Below are 21380 nucleotides of genomic sequence, written 5' to 3'. Positions count from 1 at the left end.
CCTAGCTAGCGTTCCTCGTGCTGGCTAGGCTTAGCCCTGCTGCTCCACAGCAGTCAATTAGAGGGCTGCCATTCTCGTTAAGGGAACAGCGCTCAGCTGGAGCTTGTTCCCCTAGCCCTGCTGCACCACAAGCCAATTCATTCTAGCGTATGGAGAACTAGGGTTTGCCAGAAAACAACATATTGAAACTAACAACAACATGGGAACAAACCCCTCTGTAGATTCCCTCTGGGACTTTATATAGACTACGTATATGATAAAGAGCGTATGGGCAAGCAAATTCATCATATACAGAGAAAGGTTAGCTAAGCTTCTACCACAGTGCATGTGGAGCTCAGTAGTTCCATGTTATGATAATAGCCTTTCTCTGGTCTTATCTACTCTACTGCTCCTCTGTGGAACCCAAAGGGCCCTATTAGACACATCCATTAGAGCTGCTGTTTCCCTTCCAAAAAAGGCTTTATGAGAAAAGACTGAAGCCATACGAACGGGACCAGACTCCCACACTACAGACCCCATCATCATTTGGCAGAGGTAGAGATAGATAGGAAAAAAGAATGACACCGTTCCTCTGGTGCTGGGAATGGATGGGCTCTGAAAAGAGGATGTCTGGCCTTCTGCTCACAGATTAAACAAATATATTACAGTGTAGTGTTCTCCTCCCAGTGGTATTGATGGAGGGAGAGCGATAAGGGGGGGGACAGAAAGAGAGAGAGAGATGGCCTGGCTGTCACTGCCTGGCTGCAGACAAGGCTTCATAATGTGCTGTATTGTATCTGCTGATATTTGCTCAGCTTATTGCTCCCCAACCACACGTGTCGATCGTCTCTCATTGGCTGTCTCTCTCTACGTGCCTATCACGGCCAGTCCAAGCAAAGCCCTGGCCCCCTTTTTGTTCTGAGAAAGGGAAAATGTATGAGAATGTGCCAGCGCAAAGCAAACATACATCTATATCTGGGTTCTGGGTTCTTTTGTTTGTTTGTGTTGGCTATGACCCAGTTCCTTTGCGGTGAGGTCGACTGTACTGATCGGGTATAGCTTATGTATGATCTGGACATACTACTTGTGTACAGTGAGCCAGCAGAGCGTCTCAAAGAAAAGAAACGTAAAAAAATATTGGGACACAGACCCTAAGGATTCAAGGAGACCCCGATGTCATCAATGACATCCTGTTCTCCTCTACCTACTACTGCACTTCCAAGCCAGGCTCTCATAACCTGAGCATATAGCCTCCTATCCCAGAAGTGTTTTCTGATGGGAAAGAACCAAATTGGTTTGAACACTATGGGGGAAGCTCCCCATAGTCCATAGGAAGTCTAGGTAGAGCCTCACTTGGTGAGGTATAGCATCCGTTTCATAGTTGAACAGATTTTTTATACATGTATCGCTTTGATCCTGTATGCTCCAGTGTGGTTAACCCCTGAGAGGATAGACTGCCTCTTTCTCTCTCACTCATTCACTCACTCACTCACTCACACACACTCTCTCTCTCTCTGTCTCTCTCTCTCTCTCCCTCTCTGTCTCTTTCTCTCTCTCAGCTGCCTGGGCTATTTCCAAGCCAAAGTGCTCATCACTCATCCATTATTCACTCTACTGTTTCTGTTTCTGTTTTCACATCCACCATTTAGCCCCAGCCCCTGCAGTGGGGCCAACGGTTATTTTAATAATCTGTTTTCCTTCTATTTTATTGCCTGAGTAAAACACTCTCTCCTTTCCACTCGAACCATTTTAATACAGCAAGTCCTAGATATGGATCAGATAGTGCCCAGGGTTCTACTTAAGTGATAATGCCTGAGAAGCCGGTGTTTGGAGGATATATTGCCATGGGTGTTGTTAGGCCCGAGACGAAGTCGAGCTGTCACAGTAATGGGACAACAATATTTATTCTGACTTCAACAGGAAAAAAGATCAATGACTGCTCATGTAGCTGAGATGCTGGCTTGGCACAATAAATTCCCACATGCACACAAACATGGTGTGAAATCATAATGCATTTCCAAAGCATACTGTACTGCAGGATATTCCTACCAGCTCTCACGGTCTCAAGTCAGAATTAGACGTTCGTCCATGTTTCTCAAATGTCAAATTTGGAAGTTGTTCCAAACGTCAAAGTGTTTAAGGTTAAGTTTAGGCATTAACTCTGCATTTTTAATGTTAGGGTTAAGTTCAGGCATTAACTCCAAATTCTTAAGGTTAGGCATTAACTCAGAATGGTTAAGGTAAGGGTTAAGGTTTGGAGTTATATCAAAAACAATTTTTTATCACTGGATTCGACCTTGCAATTGGAATCAGAGGCAGATGTTTAAATAAGATGAATGAGTCACATTGTGTTCATCCATTATTATGTGCAAGGCTCAGTAGGAAGGAACCCTTGGGGACCCTTGTAAAAGGTAGGTCTACATAGCGAGGTGGGGACGGCGTGCAGTGTGTTATGACATAGTAAAAGGTCATTTCCATGTGAAATGACTCATGAGCACCAACATGTGAAGTTTATAGGAGCATGTCAAATTGGGTGTCAAATGAAAGCTAAGAGTCTATATTCTTTAGAAATTAAGGCATATATTTTAATGTTTCCACAATTTTCCCATCCTAAAAATGTGGAATAAGCAAAGGCTTTGATTTCTGGTCAAGCAGATGGTAAGGGGTCTTAGAAAACATCTACTAGAAAAAGTAACAGTAAAGACCCCTGCCAACTAATATCAACACTTATATTTAGTTTTGGAGATATTGTTCTTCCTTCTGTAAGTTTAAGAAACATTGCCTTACATGCTGACCACAATGCTCGTGTTGCAAAATACAGTGAGGGAAACAAGTATTTGATCCCCTGCTGATTTTGTACGTTTGCCCACTGACAAAGAAATGATCAGTCTATAATTTTAATGGTAGGTTTATTTGAACATTTCTGGCTCCCAGGTGCCTTTTATACAGGTAATGAGCTGAGATTAGGAGCACACTCTTAAAGGGAGTGCTCCTAATCTCAGTTTGTTACCTGTATAAAAGACACCTGTCCACAGAAGCAATCAATCAATCAGATTCCAAACTGTCCACCATGGCCAAGACCAAAGAGCTCTCCAAGGATGTCAGGGACAAGATTGTAGACCTACACAAGGCTGGAATGGGCTACAAGACCATCGCCAAGCAGCTTGGTGAGAAGGTGACAACAGTTGGTGTGATTATTCGCAAATGGAAGAAACACAAAAGACCTGTCAATCTCCCTCGGCCTGGGGCTCCATGCAAGTTCTCACCTCGTGGAGTTGCAATGATTATGAGAACGGTGAGGAATCAGCCCAGAACTACACGGGAGGATCTTGTCAATGATCTCAAGGCAGCTGGGACATAGTCACCAAGAAAACAATTGGTAACACACTACGCCGTGAAGGACTGAAATCCTGCAGCGCCCGCAAGGTCCCCCTGCTCAAGAAAGCACAAATACAGGGCCGTCTGAAGTTTGCCAATGAACATCTGAATGATTCAGAGGAGAACTGGGTGAAAGTGTTGTGGTCAGATGAGACCAAAATCGAGCTCTTTGGCATCAACTCAACTCGCCGTGTTTGAAGGAGGAGGAATGCTGCCTATGACCCCAAGAACACCATTCCCACCGTCAAACATGGAGGTGGAAACATTATGCTTTGGGGGTGTTTTTCTGCTAAGGGGACAGGACAACTTCACCACATCAAAGGGACGATGGACAGGGCCATGTACCGTCAAATCTTGGGTGAGAACCTCCTTCCCTCAGCCAGGGCATTGAAAATGGGTCGTGGATGGGTTTTCCAGCATGACCCAAAACACACGGCTAAGGCAACAAAGGAGTGGCTCAAGAAGAAGCACATTAAGGTCATGGAGTGGCCTAGCCAGTCTCCAGACCTTAATCCAATAGAAAATCTGTGGAGGGAGCTGAAGGTTCGAGTTGCCAAACGTCAGCCTCGAAACCTTAATGACTTGGAGAAGATCTGCAAAGAGCAGTAGGACAAAATCCCTCCTGAGATGTGTGCAAACCTGGTGGCCAACTACAAGAAACGTCTGACCTCTGTGATTACCAACAAGGGTTTTGCCACCAAGTACTAAGTCATGTTTTGCAGAGGGGTCAAATACTTATTTCCCTCATTAAAATGCCAATCAATTTATAACATTTTTGACATGCGTTTTTCTGGATTTTGTTGTTGTTATTCTGTCTCTCTCACAGTTCAAATAAACCTACCATTAAAACTATAGACTGATCATGTCTTTGTCAGTGGGCAAACGTACAAAATCAGCAGGGGATCAAATACTTTTTTCCCTCACTGTAAATGTACACATACATGTTATTCAATCATTTCATCTAAACTGCTCATGCGCGTCAACGAACGTCTGCGTAGCCAGGCGCTAAAACAGAATAAATAAAATAAACTTGGTTCTATTTTTGACACGTGACGTGCTGCAAGTCCCGCCTCTCCCATCTCCTCATTGGTTTTTAGGAGCATATACCCACGTGGGTGATTGAAAGATGAACTGAGGTCCACACTCCAGTCCAGTTGGTGGTGGTAATGCACCTTAAAGTTGGTTGCCAACTGACATATAAAGTCCACATAAGAAGAAGAAGAAGAAGAAGAAGAAGAAGAAGAAGAAGAAGAAGAAGAAGAAGAAGAAGAAGAATGTGGACAACCGCGGCATTGAAACGAGCCTACAATGAAAACTAATGGGACTGTAGCGACTGTGTTAGCATCAAAATCCGGGGTGTGAACTAAATTTCGATTCAGCGTTGATTGACATGGTAATGGCCCAATAGTATTGGAGAAAAGTTGAAAAAACGGACCCCGCTGACACTGTACGTTAAAGTGTGACATGTCACAACATAACGTACGACACGCATTATTCAACTAATTCTGTGCCGTACAGCCTCTTTCCACCAGGTGTAGTGCTTCTAAAAACAAGAAATTATCAATGGTGAGTTCATCATTTACATTACATTTACGTCATTTAGCAGACGCTCTTATCCAGAGCGACTTACAAATTGGTGCATTCACCTTATAGCCAGTGGGATAACCACTTTACAATATGTTTTTTTTTCTTTGGGGTGGGGTAAGGGGGGGTAGAAGGATTACTTTATCCTATCCCAGGTATTCCTTAAAGAGGTGGGGTTTCAAGTGTCTCCGGAAGGTGGTGAGTGACTCCGCTGTCCTGGCGTCGTGAGGGAGCTTGTTCCACCATTGGGGTGCCAGAGCAGCGAACAGTTTTGACTGGGCTGAGCGGGAACTGTGCTTCCGCAGAGGTAGGGGGGCCAGCAGGCCAGAGGTGGATGAACGCAATGCCCTCGTTTGGGTGTAGGGACTGATCAGAGCCTGAATCAATAGTTAATTCAATCAATTGTTAATTTTTCTCCTAATCACTGAGAGCCATCATGGCTCTCAAAACGTGACACCCACAGTTTAATTGTGAAAATAAATGTAGCGCCGCCCTAAAAACCCTATTCAAATTCGACACAAACCTTCAAATAGGTATGTAATGAGACATTATATAAACTATTTATCGTGTTTTATTTACATTTTACAGGTAATAAGTTGGACAAATCGGGTGAAAAAAGCCGGTTCCCCACACGACATATCTCCCCCTTTCACTATGACGCAGTAGCTTTCACTTCCCCACCCGCCATTTTTAAAAAGACCCAGAGGAGCTCCATTGCTTTCTTCGATCATGCAGAGACGGGCAGCATGAAGGTCTCGTCATTGACTTTGCTGGAAAGGGGAGAAATTCTGCTTTACAATGGTATTCATATAACAGTTGACCTGGAAGTATTATGTTTTTGGGGCACTAAAATAAGGTCAAATGTACGGAACAGCGTGATGTACAAAAGTACGTTAGCTACCGTTACTACTGAAGAAGGAGAGATTACTAGGTTTCCCCTTTTATCTGTGTATTAAAAGTCGGAGTAGAGAACACACGAATTTGTGTGACTCAAAATGAGTCAGAATTCTACAAAGATCCAGAAAAAAGGACCTCCAAACACCGGCTTTGAGGGCATTATCACTTTTATACAACAGGTTACCAACATATTCAAGTAATGATTGACATATTTTCATTCAAAACGTTATTTGGATTAATTTATTCATACTATTTCATCCTTCCACAAGATATAGTCCCGACACAAATCTAGGGTTGCTACCCAAGCTGGCTGGTCGTTCATTCTATCGACTCGGTTGCCAGAGACACAACCCAGTCGTTCAGTCTTTTTTTTCTGTATCTATGAACGCGACCCAATCTTTGGTTCTAAATGTTCCATTGCCATACTGGCTGGCAATGTTCTTATCCTTGCTTGCTAGCTAGCCAACCAAGCCTAATTTACAGTCACGTCAAAAAGTGCAGCCAGAATAACAGCAAAGTAGCTGCATTTGCATTTGCTTAAGCTTTTTTCTAGTGATATTTATTTGGATACATCCATAACAATGAGCTAATGAGGTGCGATTTCACCTGTCATAGAAAATGTGCTCACTCGTCAGGACATTGTTGTTCAGAGGAGCTAGCCAACAACACAGCTAACACAATCACTTCAAACTGACTGCAAACTAGCTACTCTTCGTTTCGTTTGACCTTTTTCCAATTTAAATGTATTTGTATATATCCCAAAAAATTATGTCAGCTGATTCATGATTTCGACTGGCTGAGAAACGCTGCCTGCCTGTCTGTCTCGCCCCGACTTATTCATTACTATGGGACAGCAGGAGATCGAATTTGAATATTGAAACAATGTTGCAAATGTTGGTTTATATAAATCTCCGCTGTTGAAAACGAAATGTTAGTCTAAAAGAAATGTGAGATAATGTCTAGATGCTTTTTATAGTGGAGATCAAGTTTATAAATTGCTTGGCTGGGCTGATGAGACAGTGGATTGCGCAGTCAGATGGAACAGACTAAATAGGCATTTTAACGTCATAGATTTAGCCGGTGTTAACTTGTGGAATAGACGCCGGCTGGAATGCAGTTTTAACCAATCAACGTTCAGGATTAGACCCACCTGTTGTATAATGTATGTTGTTTCAGTAGTAGAGTGTACCTGTAGCTGTTAAAAACAAAGAGGAGAAACAGAATAGGTTTGTTGTACGTGCAAGACAAATTCCCTCCCCAATAAAGTTTCTCTATTCTATTCTATTCTATCATAGTCAATTACATTTAAACCTGCACCACTGAATGCAGTCTGGAGGGGAGAGCAGCACCAAGTGGAAAATGTTGACTGCAGCCTCTAGCTGTAACCTTTCCCTGCTCTGTTCTGCTGTGTGTCGTGGGTGGTGGAGAAGGGGGTGGAAAATAAGAAATCTATGGAGGCCTTGACTCTGTACAGTACATTGTGTGCTTGGTGGGAATAATGGATAACTGAACTGCTTATCAGTGGGGCACAAGGAGTTGTTGACATCAGAGGCTCCCTGGATAGGGGCTATGTTCCAACACTATCAGCCGGTCCCAATTCACCCCCTAGTCCTTCCCTTTGACCATATCCATTTGATGTTTTGCAGATCTGTAAAGTGTTAGCAATATGGTTGAAGCTCCACCACTGCACTGCTTATACCTATCCAGACGCTTCAGATCTGGAAACGGCAAAGGGTTATGGCCAAGGGGAGGGAGTATGGAGTGAAGTGGGACTGGCTGGCTTCCTTTCCTTGTGACCTTTCCTTCCACTAACAGACAGATGAAAGGGTTGTAGCGGTCTCTATCACTGTCTCTTCAGCTGTCAATGCAATTCAAATAAGAATTCAACAAGGAGGAAAGGAAGCTATTCAAATGTATTGGGACTTGGCCAAGCTATTAGGACATGCCCTTTAATTGCTTCTTTACTGGATATTTTCTGTAGACTAAACATCCCTCACTGCAAGAAATTGCTGAGATTGTACCAAAAACAAACTGCAATATTTCAAATCGACTGGAGAACACTTACTGTAATACAAAATTAGTTTGGAATACTGCACCTCTGCACCTTAAATTATTGGCGTCATCTCATGGACATGCATAAAAATTCATTCTGCTCCACAGTATTGTGTTTTTTTGCATAATGTCACCCTGTGTGTGTGTGGATTCAGATTTGTGAAATGGCATATTTAATTGCCTCTCATTAAAGGAAAACTCCACCCAAAAACGTTTGGTATTTGTTTCATTAGTCCATTGATGACATAGCCCAAAATGTTGCTTGTCAGCAATCAAGTTTTCAAGATATGTAACTTTAAAAATACAGAAATCATCGCCATACGGGGATGATATATGTATCTTGAAAACTTGATTGCTGACAAGCAAAACGTTTTGGGACAATGTCAACAATGGACTAATTAAACAAAAACCAAAAGAGAGTTTTGGGGTGGAATTTTCCTTTAAAGTCTCTGTGGAAATCAGCTCAGAACCTCTACCTCTCACTGATTAAGGGTCACAGGATTCCCCCAATATCACTCTCTTTCTTTCTTTCTTTCTTTCTTTCTTTCTTTCTTTCTTTCTTTCTTTCTTTCTTTCTTTCTTTCTTTCTTTCTTTCTTTCTTTCTTTCTTTCTTTCTTTCTTTCTTTCTTTCTCCCTCTTTCACTCCCTCTGTCCCCCTTTCTCACACACCCTAATTATCCTTCTCGTCCTCTCTCCCTCTCTTTATCTCCCCTGAGTCCTCATTTATACAACTTCCTCTCCTTGTCCCCTTTGTCCCTAATTCTCCCTTTCCTGTCCTCTCCATCTCCTACCCTCTTCCCGGTCTCTCTCTCCCTGTCCATTTTTGTCTGTTACTTTGAGTCACCAACTTCCTCCGTTCCATCTTCTCTCCTCCCCAAATGTGTTTCTTCTGTCTTTCATCCATATTTAAAATGTTTTCTGTTTAATTTCTCTCTTACTCTCTGCAGAATGACACCTGGTCGGAGCTGTATTCGTTTGCAGTGTTCAAGGCGATGAGCCACATGCTGTGTATCGGCTACGGTCGGCAGGCCCCAGAGAGCCTGTCTGATATCTGGCTCACCATGCTCAGTATGATCGTCGGGGCCACCTGCTATGCTGTGTTCATAGGCCACGCCACCGCACTCATCCAGTCCCTGGACTCGTCCCGACGACAGTACCAGGAGAAGGTAAGGAGCCTCTCCCGTCATCAATTCTGTTCTAACTATTGTGATGATCATGTTGCCTGAATGGTGCAGTGAAAATATAGCTTCCTTTCCTGTGTATTAATACATGAATAATTAATGAATAAATGAACTACCATTACTCCTTTAGTTCTAGACTATTCTTCATATTCATATTAACAATTACATAGTAAAATGTAGTGATAATTAATAAAGTAAGAATTATTTTATTTTATTATTGAACCACTAGGGACCATTTTGTTTTACCTAGTAGGTAGAAAAAATATAATTTTCTATATAATTCTTATTAGTGGTTATGAATTGACCATGTTCAATTTGACTGCACTATTTTCTTTGATCCAAGTTAGCCCACATATTTGAGGGTTTATTAAGAAGAGAGAGGGGAGAGAGAGAAAGAGAGGAGATATTGCGTGTTTCTCCGTTCTCCTTACAAGCCGTGCTCAAGTTTCTTTCCCTTCACAAACCACAGCCTCTGAGGACCGGAGAGGGAATCCAATCATCAAATTAGGAATTGAGTTGTGTAAAGCCACAAAATAATTTTAAATCAATTAAATGAATCATGGTACATTATTGAGGGGGTCAAATTGACCGGTCTCTAATATTGAGGGGTTCATGACCCCCCTGTCCCCCCCACAAGTTATGCGCCTGTGTGTGTGTGTGATGAGGTGTGAATGACGGAGTCAGGCGCAGGAGGTAAATCACCGAAATCAAGAGTTTATTTAGTGTACAATAATGTAGCGCATATAACGACAGAACGAAACTAGCACAAGGGAAAATCAACTTTGGCTGCATACAAGTAAAGAGTAGCTCAACCGAGCTACTCACTCTCACAACGAACAATCACTCACAAAGGACAAGGGGGCAGAGGGAACACTTATACACAGACTAATGAGGGAATGAGTACCAGGTGTGTGTGATTGACAAGACAAGACAAATGGAGTGATGATAAATGGAGCGGTAGTGGCTAGTAAGCCGGTGACGACAAACGCCAAAACCTGCCCGAGCAACGAGGAGGGGCAACCTCGGCTGAATTCATGACAGTGTGTTTGTATGTGTGTTTGTTGTGTGTGTCTCAGTCAACCGATCTCAACCTAATTGAACACTTACGGGAGATTCTGGAGCAGCGCATGAGACAGCGTTTTCCACCACCATCAAGAAAACGCCAAATTATGGATTTTCTTGCGCAAGAATGGTGTCGCATCCCTCCAATAGATTTCAAGTATGGAGTGATTTCGGTGCAAACAGAAATTGTATTTTAATTTTATTATTTTGATTTTGTGTTAGGATATTGCATTTGAATTGAATGTTTTTGACTGTTTAAAGCACAAATCAAATGTGTATTTCATGATTTTAAACTGAATTGAATGAGTATTGCATTGTTAAAAAAAAGAATGTCAATTGAATATTCTAATGCAATATTGTATATATTCAGTTTCAATATGGTAGATATTGCAGCTATTGTCAAGTTTACAAACCATAATTTCAAGTTAATCAAAGTTTCATATATTCAACTCCTCAGATGCATTCAGATTCAGTTTTCAAATTCAGTTCTCTAAATTCAGATTCAAAACCAGAGACAACATCCTGGGCCCGGTTTCCAAGAGCATCTTAAGTAAGGCTAAGTTCATCATTAGAACCTTCGTAGGAGCATCGTTAAATCTCCGAGCTGTTTCCCAAAGCCATTGTTATTAAAGTTGCACTTGAAAACGCTCGTAATCTAACGGCTCCCTCAGACCCCTCGTAGAACAGCTACAGTGGCTTGCGAAAGTATTCACCCCCCTTGGCATTTTTCCTATTTTGTTGCCTTACAACCTGGAATTAAAATGGATTTTTGGGGTGTTTGTATCATTTGATTTACATGCCTACCACTTTGAAGATGCAAAATATTTTTTTATTGTGAAACAAACAAGAAATTAGACACAAATACAGAAAACTTGAGCGTGCATAACTATTCATATGTTTGGGGAGTCTCCCACATGTCTTTTGGTGAAAACCAAACGTGTTTGCTTATTTTTTTCTTAAAGCAATGATTAATGCCCTCCTTGCCTGGTCCGTGGGTTTTGGTGGGCGGCCCTCTCTTGGCAGGTTTGTTGTGGTGCCATATTATTTCCATTTTTTTATAATGGATTTAATGGTGCTCCGTGGGATGTTCAAAGTTTAGGATATTGTTTTATAACCCAACCCTGTACCACAACTTAGTCCCTGACCTGTTTGGAGAGCTCCTTGGTCTTCATGGTGCCGCTTGCTTGGTGGTGCCCCTTGCTTAGTGGTGTTGCAGACTCTGGGGCCTTTCAGAACAGGTGTATATTCTGGGATCATGTGACAGATCATGTGACACTTAGATTGCCCACAGGTGGACTTTATTTAACTAATTATGTGACTTCTGAAGGTAATTGGTTGCACCAAATCTTATTTAGGGGCTTCATAGCAAAGGGGGTGAATACATATGCATGCACCACTTTTCCGGTATTAACTTTTTAGATTTTTTTGATAAAAGTTATTTTTTTCATTTCACTTCACCAATTTGGACTATTTTGTGTATGTCCATTACATTAAATCCAAATAAAAATTCATTTAGATTACAGGTTGTAATGCAACAAAATAGGAAAACGCCAAGGGGGATGAATACTTTTGCAAGGCACTGTAAGTGCTGCGTTTTTTTGCCCTCCCGCGTCACTTTATACACAGAAGATCTCCGCTAAACATAGAATCACATGGTTCATCTGTCTCTGTGAACCGGTAACTTCAGAACAAAGTTGACTACAAATACAAAGTTGCCAATGTCTTTGCAATTGATACAAACAAGCAACGTTTAAAAATATGCTTCAAATTAAAACCGAGATGACTGCATAAAAATATAAACAGTAAGCTATAGGCCTATTTCAATCATATTGAAATACATTTCCTGTTCAATAAATAAAGTTTTATTTTGCTACTTGTAGGCTACTGTCTGTAATTTGTCTCAATTTATTTCATGATGTGTAGCCTAACATGTGCTCAATGATGTGCCAAATCGGTGATTTAGTGCATTGTTATTGGGTAAGCATTAGAATAAACCGCTTCAATATTTGCAGCTGTAGGTGGTAATATTTCTCTAGGAGCTGATCCGTTGTCAGTATTGTGAAATAATTACAATGTTAAGGAAAGATTTGAATGGAGAAAGCTGATCCGAGAGCAGCGCTTCCTTTCTTTCGATCCTATCAGTATCGACACATGCTCCAACTATGCACTTAGCGACCATTCTGTCTGCGTTGTGTTTTGGGAAACGCATGTTACATCTTCGGCCATTGTAGGAAAGATGCATTGTTAAAATACTCGAAAGCCTAAGTTCCATCGCTATCGGGAAACCGGGCCCTGCTACTTTACCAGCCAGGAAGGGTAGAGGAGAACAGATAGAATCAAGCACTCTCTGCAGAAGCTTCTGGCGGTTTCTGAAGCCAATTTGGCATGTTGAAAACATTTTCCCTATGAATTTGGCACTGGCGTTTGTACCGCTTTGGCTATAAGCTATTATGACCGCATTCCTGAAAGCTAAGACTCTCTGGAGCATGGATTTGCATTCTGTTCCCCTCTATGATGATCATAGCTCGCCTTAGAAGGGAGTGTCACAGAAAACGCAATTTGGGCCCCATAAGAATATAGTTGAATAGCCCTTCTAAGGATAGCCCTACTTAATCTTGTGACTTTGACCCAGGTCTCCTGCATGTCACAAGACTGTGTTAGCCCACTTAGACAAAGCCCATAGGGATTAGTCCAGGAAGCTAACATAAGTCTTCAAGTCTGCAGCAAGGTTCATCGAACCACCTTGGTTACATTTCGCCCCCCTTTGACCTCATACTCAGAGATCACGGCACCAATATACTGTAAGTGAGGCCTACTGCACAACAACAACATTTTCTGTGGCAAACAGAAGCAGAATTATCTGTGCACCCCATTTAATGAGAGTGCAACAGAGGATGTTTGGTGACCCGTCCATGTGATGAGTAGCCTCGTAATTACCAGACTGATTACCACGTGTAGCGAACCATTCATGTAAGCTTGCGGGATCAGGCCGTTCACAAGGCTATGTGATGAGCAACCTTAGCTGAGACATGAAGACATGTTTTAGTTTGACTGATAGGGTTCTAACGCAGGTCTGCTGTGCACCAGACAATTCAACTTTTCAGGTCTCAGAAAAGTTACTCATCACATAAGCGTGTTCACCGAACCAGCTGTGTTACACTTCACCCCCCTTTGACCTCCTCCTTGAAGAGATCCATCCAAGTCCCAGGACCAATGCCTAGGCTTTAGCTCAATAGGCTAACACAGTCTTAACCCAGTCAGTCACATGTTAACAATTTGCCCGAAATGGCCAGTCCGCCCCTGCTTGAAGCTAGACTATGTCTAACACAAATGAACACATGTCAAACTAACACATCTTCAGGTCTCAGGCAAGGATTTCATTACATAAGCATGGATCACCAAACCACGCAAGTAACTTTGCTGGATCTTGAAGACTTACACTGAGTGTACATAACATTAGGAACACCTGCTCTTTCCATGACATAGACTGCCCAGGTGAATCCAGGTGAAAGCTATGACCTGTTAAATTCACTTCAATAAATGTAGATGAAGGGGAGGAGACAGGTTAAATAAGGATTTTTAAGCCTTGAGACATGTATTGTGTATGTGTGCCATTCAGAGGGTGAATGGGCAAGACAAAAGATTTAAGTGCCTTTGAACGGGGTACAGTAGTAGGTGCCAGGCGCACCGGTTTGAGTGTGTCAAGAACTACAACACTGCTGGGTTTTTCGCACTCAACAGTTTCCTGTGTGTATCAAGAATGGCCCACCACCCAAAGGACTTCCAGCCAACGGCCAGCTAGTGGTTGAAAATGGGTCATTGATGAAAGAGGACAAAAGAGGCTGACAGGGATTGTGCAGTGCAACAGAATGGCTACAGTTCAGTACAACATTGGTGCCCAAAGACCCATAAAATAATGGGTTATGGCAACTGACGGCCTTACAGAGTTCCACTTCTTTCAGCAAAAAACAAGAAACTGCAGTTGCAGTGGGTTAAGGAACAAAAATACTGGACACTGGAGAATTGGAAAAACATTGCCTGGTCTGACGAATCCCAGTTCCTGCTGTTTCATGCTGATGGGAGGACGAGGGTATGGAGAAAACCACATGAGTACATGCATCCATCATGCTGCATGTCAACATTTCAGGCTGGTGGTGGTGGTGCGATGGTGTGGGGTGTGTTTTCATGGCACACATTGGGCTTCTTGATAAATGTGGAGCAATGTTTGAATGCCACAGGTTATCTGAACATAATTTCCAATCAGGTGCATCCCCTCATGGAAGCGGTGTATCCATGTGTGAATGGATTTCTTCAGCAGGATAACGCCCCATGCCACAAAGCTAGGATAGTCCAGGAATGGTTCCACTAACATGACAGTGCATTCAGCTTACTGCAGTGGCCTGCCCAGTCACCAGATCTCTACTATTCGGAGTAGAGGTCCATTACCAGGCAACTTGACACAACAGTGGAGTCAACATGGGCCAGCAGCCCTGTGGAACGCTTAAGACACCTTGTAGAGTCCATGCCATGACGAATTGAGGCTGTTCTGATGGCAAAAGGGGTGCAACTCAATGTTAGGAAGAAGTCCTGAGTTCGAGTCTACAAATGAATTGAGTCAGGGGGAAGTGGTACTCGCTAAGCAGGCAGCGTGTCGTCCTTTACATGAACTTCCTGAACTTATCCCTATAGGCTTAAGCTAAGTGGGCTAACACAGTCTTGTGACTTGCAGGAGACCTATTTCGAACCCAGTCAGTCACAAGAGCAAGATTTAAATACATAAAGGCTATCTTTAGAAGGGCTATTTCAACTATATTCTCATGGGGGCCAAATTTTTGTTTTTGGTACACTCCCTTCTAATGCAGTCTGTGATCATCATAGAGGGGAACAGAAACCACATTCATGCTCCAGAGAGTCTTAGATTTTACCAAAGCGGTTCAAATGCTAGAGCCAAATTCATTGGAAGAAAATAAATTCAACATGCCACATTGGCTTCAGAAACCACCAGAAGTTTCTGTTTACCACAGTAAGTGTTTGATTCTATCTGTTCTCCTCTACCTTTCCTGGCTGGCAAAGTACCTGGGCCCGGTTTCCCAAAAGCAGCTTAAGGCTAAGTTCATCGTTAGAACCTTCGAAACCATTTCCCAAAACCATTGTTATTAAAGTTTGCACTTGAAAATGCTCTTTATTTACAGACTGCCTCAGACCAGCTAAGTCCGTCGTTAGATGCGTTTATTCCCTACCGTGTCACTTTATACACAGAAGATCTCTGCTAAACATAGAATGTATGTAACCGCAGTTCTCTGAAGGAGATGAGAGAGACATCTCACTTTGGGACACGCCCTCTTTTGCGGGTCATTGGTTGAATTCTTATTCAATCACGCCTAACAGGCCAATCAGACCTTTGTGGGTGTAAGCCCCGTGTGTCTATATAACACCCCGCCTTGCTCTTGTTTCCTCATTCTAAGAACTACCTCTTACACAAGTCGTGCCTGGTGAGTTTTCTCATTCATCTCCTTCAGAGACTCGGTTCAACATCTCACTATGGGACACTTGCAAAATGCTCCAATAGCCTGTTGTGGTACATGGTAATGTACCTGATCCATCCCTGAACAGTGTCCATGATGTGGCAATTCCTCTAGTGGAATGTGCCCGGACACCCAGGGCAGACTGCAATCCACGACAACTGTACGCCTTGGCGATAGCCTCCACTACCCAGTGGGAGAGGTTTTGTTTGGACATAGCCCTACCCCGAGCAGGGTTGGCAAAGCAAATAAACAGTTGGTCACAACTCCGGAATGGCCTAGTCCTGTCCATGTAGATGCACATCGTGTGCACCTGACTCAACGTGTTAAGGCCCCGCTGCTCTGGAGAAGAGAACGGCGGCGGGTGGAAGGGAAAGAGGTCAGTGGCTTGACTACTATAAGTCATGGGAATGACCTTATGAATGAATGCGGCGTTAGGACGTATCGTAACCTTGGAGTAGTCAGGGGCAAAATGAGTGCATGAAGGATGAACCGAGATCGCATGAAGGTTGCTAACGCGCTTGGCCATGGCGAGCAACAGGGCCGTCTAATAAGACCATCTTAAGATCCACTGTCTTCAGGGGTTCAAAGTGAACGGCTGTAAGCGTATCCAGAACCAGTGCCAAGTCCCATGTGGCAAGTGGCTTTGCAAGTGGCTTTGCGACCGGACGGAGACCTAGTCCTACATGGCAGGCTGAGATCGGCGCCAAGCAGACCTTAACGGTGGAAAAAGCCTTGCCCTTGTCTAGTAATTCCTATAGGAAGGAGAGAACGGCAGGGATGGAACACTGAAAGGGGACCAACTCGCGTCTCTCACAACACCTCTCGAATACCCTCCACTTCAGGTCTTAAAGACCTCTTGTGGAAGGGGCTCTGGCACGCTGAATTGTGGCAACCATGTTCAGAGGCAAGCCCACTGAGTCTAAGTTGGACCTCTCACAGGCCAGGCCCAGAGATCCATCAGCTCAGGATGAGGTTGGAATATTTTGCCCTGTGCTTGGGATAGCAGATCCCTGCGCTGAGGAAGGTGCCATGGTTGCACATACAGGAGAGGTACAATCTCCGCCAGCCATGGCTTCCCAGGCCAATGCAGGGCTATCAGGATGAGGGATAGACCGTTCGATCTTACTCTGTCCAGAGTAGTGGGGGGATCAGGCCCACGGGAGGGAAGGCATACAGAAGCACGACTGGGCACTTGTGGGCCAGTGCATCCACGCCTAGAGGAGCGTTGTGATTCACACACCTCCTCGACAACTTCGGGATGAAGTTGCCACTCCCCTGATAGGGGGTTCCCCAGCGACAGTAAATCCGCACCCGAGTTTAGTCTGACTGGCACGTGTTGCTCTGAGAGACAACAGATGTTTGTTGCTCCATAGCAAGATCTTTCTCGCCAGAGAGTGAAGTTGACGGGAGTGCATTCCTCCTTGGCGGCTGATATACGCCACCGTAGATGTATTGTCTGACCTGACCATGATGAGGATTTTTCATTTAGATAAACAAAGTTAATCACAACATGACGAACACGGAGCCAGGGTTAAACATGGGTACATCTCTGTTGCTAGGCAAGAACTTAATAGGTTCCTCTCACTGGGTGTGTGTGAAATGGGGATCTGAACTAGGGTCGAATTCCTCGCTCTTATCTAATCCACGGCTGTCCTACCTAATCAGAGACTGAAACCAGACTGTTGCCTTTTGCCTCTCTCCTCAGACAAAGTCCTGAAAACGGAGCCAGAGTTGAACAGAGTTCAGACTAAACATGATTAATTACAGCATGACGGGAGGGGAGAGAGGGGTTGAGCTTGGGTATGTTTGAGAGATTGAGCGTGGACCTGTCATGTCCAACAATCAATCTCTAGGTCAAGCTAAGGTGAGCCGGGGTTGAACAGAGTTCAAACTGAACATGATTATTTTTGCATGACAAGGGCTTGATTGATTGTACCACCATTGTTTCCAAGCTGAATACAGAGAGGAGATGTCAGATATTGCCACTATCATGGACTGAGGAGGTGGGCGGAGCGGTTGGGAGGTGGAAACTGGAGACAGTGGTGGGAGAGCCCAAGAGGGAGGGGTTTTGAGCGAAGTGTGTGTGAAATGACTATATAAACTGAGAGCTGGGGGGTGGAGAAGGAGATGTTTTGCAAACCACCTCGGCTTTGTCTATCGTAATAAAGTATATCTTAATTCTACAGAAACTCTAAAAATACTTTGGTTCTTTGATCAGTATAAGGACGGATTTGCTCCAACAACCAGTACGTGTTGGCCCTGTAGGAATAGACAGAAGTGCCTGAGGGCTAGTAACACAATGTAGAGCTTGAGAACGTTGATATGGGCTGTACTCATAGAGTCTGACCATACGCTGTTCACCGTACGCCCTTCGTGGTCTGCCCCCCATCCCGGTAGTGACGCATCCGTCATCACTACCTTGCTCATGAAGACTCTCCCAGTAGGGCAGCCCTGCGTCAAGAGGGATCTGATATAGAAATTAAAATATATACAGGTTAAAAGTAATGACTAAATGTTCCACCCTTAAATATAGTTGTGAAATGTTCTTGTTTTCAGTATGATTAGTACTTTCTTAGTAGTGACTAATTATTACACTCCGAAACTGTGTGAAAAGTGTTAGAATCATAAGACTATAAACTGATAATATGTGTAGCTTAGTTAGAAGTACAATGAGGCAGTCAGAATATTGTGAGAACGGCGATAACTGAGGAATGCAGGGAGTAGACTATGATTGTCATGGTTTCGGCCGAGGCGGCTCCTCCTCCTTGTTCGGGCAGGTTTCGCCGGTCGTCGTCTCCGGAGTACTAGCTGCCACCGCTCTATGTTTCTTGTTTGATTGGTTTTGTCTGTTAGTCACACCTGTTTTGTGTTATGTCTCATTTAGCACCCTATTTAGTTTCCTTGTTGTTAGTTTAGTGTTGTGTGTAATTGGTCGTGTCGTGTTGTTGCGCTACCCGTGTCGGTACGCTATTTTCATAGCTTCCTCCTTGTGTTTAGGAGAGTATTTTCGCACCTGTGTGTGCGCTCGCTATTTACGCCTGTGTGCGTCCTTTTGCCTCCGGGCTGTTTGGATTATTTTTGTGTGCTCTAGTAAAGTCTTGTTGGACTTATCCTCTGCTTCCTGCGCCTGATTCTACACCACACCAATCCACAGCAACGTGACAGAATTACACACCACACATGGAATCAGCAGGAGCACCCGTCGACATCATGGAGGAGCGTCTCCTTGGTCAAGAGCACCCGAATCAACCAGATCGGGCACGCCTTGGAGGGCGTCATGGACACCCCTTCGTCGATGGGAAACCAGCGGGGTTCCCACAGCCCCACCTATCGCACCATCACCACCGGACAGCCAGCCCGTCCATCGACCGGAACCCAGTGGGATTCGGCTCTCGCTCCCGAGGGCGTACGACGGCACCGCTGCCGGGTGTCAGGGGTTCCTCTTACAAGTGGAGCTCTACCTTGCCACCATACACCCGGCGCCCTCGGGATACGAGGCGTTTCCGCCCTCATCTCCTGTCTCACCGGCAAGGCGTTGGAGTGGGCCAACGCCGAATGGAGGGGAATAGACGCCGCCACAGTCACCTATGCGGAGTTCTCCCGCCGCTTCCGTGCAGTCTTCGACCATCCACCAGAGGGGAGGCGGCGGGGGAGCGTCTATTCCACCTCCGACAGGGGATGAGGAGCGCTCAAGAGTTTGCGCTGGAGTTCCGGACTCTAGCGGCTGATGCTGGGTGGAATGAGAGGGCCCTCATAGACCACTTTAGATGTAGCCTTCGGGAGGACGTCCACAGGGAGTTAGCATGCAGGGACACTACACTAACATTTGACCAGCTGGTGGACATGGCCATTCGACTGGACACCCTGCTTGCGACCCGCAGACGTCCCAGGTGGGGGCCTCCCATTCCACCCTCCAGCGCCTCCGAGCAGAGTCCGATGGAGCTTGGAGGTGCTGGCGCTAGAGGGAGAAGAGGTAGGAGCCCGAGGGGGGCAGTCTCCTGCACCAAGTGTGGCCGCGGAGGGCACACCGCGGCTAGGTGCTGGGGAGGGTCCCCTGGTGAGGGAGATGGCAGGTCATACAGTGGGGAGTCCTCCCAGGTGAGTAGGCGCCCTACTTACCCAGAGCTTTCTGTCGTACACATTACATTACCTGTTTGTTTTCCACAGGTTGCACCTCGTTCCCAGCAAAAGGCGCTAGTCGATTCAGGCGCAGCTGGGAATTTTGTAGATCGGAAATTCTGTGTTAAGTTAGGGATTCCCCTCCTTCCAGTCGAAAAGCCCTTTCCTGTACATGCCTTAGATAGTCGTCCGTTAGGATCTGGGTTGATTGGGGAGGTCACAGCGCCACTTAGGATGATGACGCAGGGGGGTCATGAGGAGACGATTCAACTCTATCTGATCGACTCTCCTGCGTATCCGGTGGTACTGGGGCTTCCCTGGTTGATTACCCATGATCCTACTATTTCGTGGCGAGAGAAGGCTCTTAAAGGGTGGTCTGCTCAGTGTGAGGGGTTATGTCTGGGTGTTTCCGTAGGGGCGACCTCGGTGGAGAGTCCGAACCAGATGCCAGCACTGCACATTCCTCCTGAGTATGAGGATTTGGCGCTCGTGTTTAGTAAGACCAGAGCGGCACGGTTGCCACCTCATAGACAGGGGGATTGTGCGATAGACCTCCAGACAGGAGCCGCGCTTCCGGGAGCCATGTGTATCCTTTGTCACAGGAGGAGAAAAGGGCAATGGAAACTTACATTGCCGAGTCTCTGAGACAGGGATACATACGGTCCTCCACTTCTCCCGCGTCCTCGAGCTTCTTTTTTGTGAAGAAAAAGGATGGAGGTTTGCGTCCGTGTATTGATTACCGCGGTCTCAATCAGGTAACTGTGAAATATAGTTATCCACTCCCGCTGATTGGGACCATGACGGAGTCATTACACGGGGCACGGTTCTTCACAAAATTGGACCTCAGGAGCGCGTATAACTTGGTGCGCATTAGGGAGGGCGATGAGTGGAAGACAGCATTTAGTACTACCTCCGGCCATTACGAGTATCTCGTCATGCCATATGGGTTAATGAATGCTCCATCAGTCTTCCAATCGTTTGTAGATGAAATTTTCCGGGACATGCAGGCGCAGGGAGTAGTGGTGTACATAGATGATATTCTTGTGTACAGTTCTACTCGGGCCGAGCATGTAGCCCTGGTGCGCAGGGTATTGAGGAGACTGTTGGAGCATGACCTGTATGTCAAAGCTGAGAAATGTCTGTTCTTTCAGGAGTCAGTTTCCTTTTTGGGTTACCAGTTGTCTGCGTCAGGGGTGAGAATGGAGGTGGACCGAGTGGCAGCCGTGCGTAATTGGCAAACCCCAACTACGGTTAAAGAGGTGCAGCGGTTCTTGGGTTTTGCGAATTACTACCGGAGGTTTATCCGGGGTTTTGGACAGGTGGCAGCTCCCATAACGTCTCTTCTGAAGGGGGGTCCGGTGCGCTTGCAGTGGTCGGCTGAGGCGGACAGGGCCTTTGGGAGACTGAAGGACCTGTTTACCTCGGCTCCGGTGTTGGCGCACCCGGATCCCACTTTACCCTTCCAAGTTGAGGTGGACGCGTCTGAGGCCGGTATCGGGGCAGTTCTTTCTCAACGATCCGGTACACCACCTAAGCTCCGCCCCTGTGCTTTTTATTCTAAGAAGCTCAGTCCGGCGGAGCGGAATTAGTGACGTAGGGGAC

The 21380-nt window shown here is 45.0% G+C and overlaps 1 protein-coding gene across 1 annotated transcript in view; it reads left to right on the top strand.

Moving 5' to 3' along the window:
• The window catches only part of LOC121581206 (potassium/sodium hyperpolarization-activated cyclic nucleotide-gated channel 2-like), a 56480-nt gene that overhangs the window by 12740 nt on the left and 22360 nt on the right, over positions 1 to 21380 (top strand). Inside the window, exon 4 of the mRNA XM_041896658.2 lies at positions 8839 to 9057. Coding sequence (XP_041752592.2) covers positions 8839 to 9057 — 219 coding nt within the window. The remainder of the gene's footprint in view (positions 1 to 8838; positions 9058 to 21380) is intronic.

Source organism: Coregonus clupeaformis, chromosome 14, assembly GCF_020615455.1.
Source record: "Coregonus clupeaformis isolate EN_2021a chromosome 14, ASM2061545v1, whole genome shotgun sequence".
NCBI lineage: Eukaryota > Metazoa > Chordata > Actinopteri > Salmoniformes > Salmonidae > Coregonus > Coregonus clupeaformis.
The sequence above is the reverse complement of the archived record's forward strand: the minus strand, read 5'-3'. Positions and strand labels throughout refer to the sequence as shown.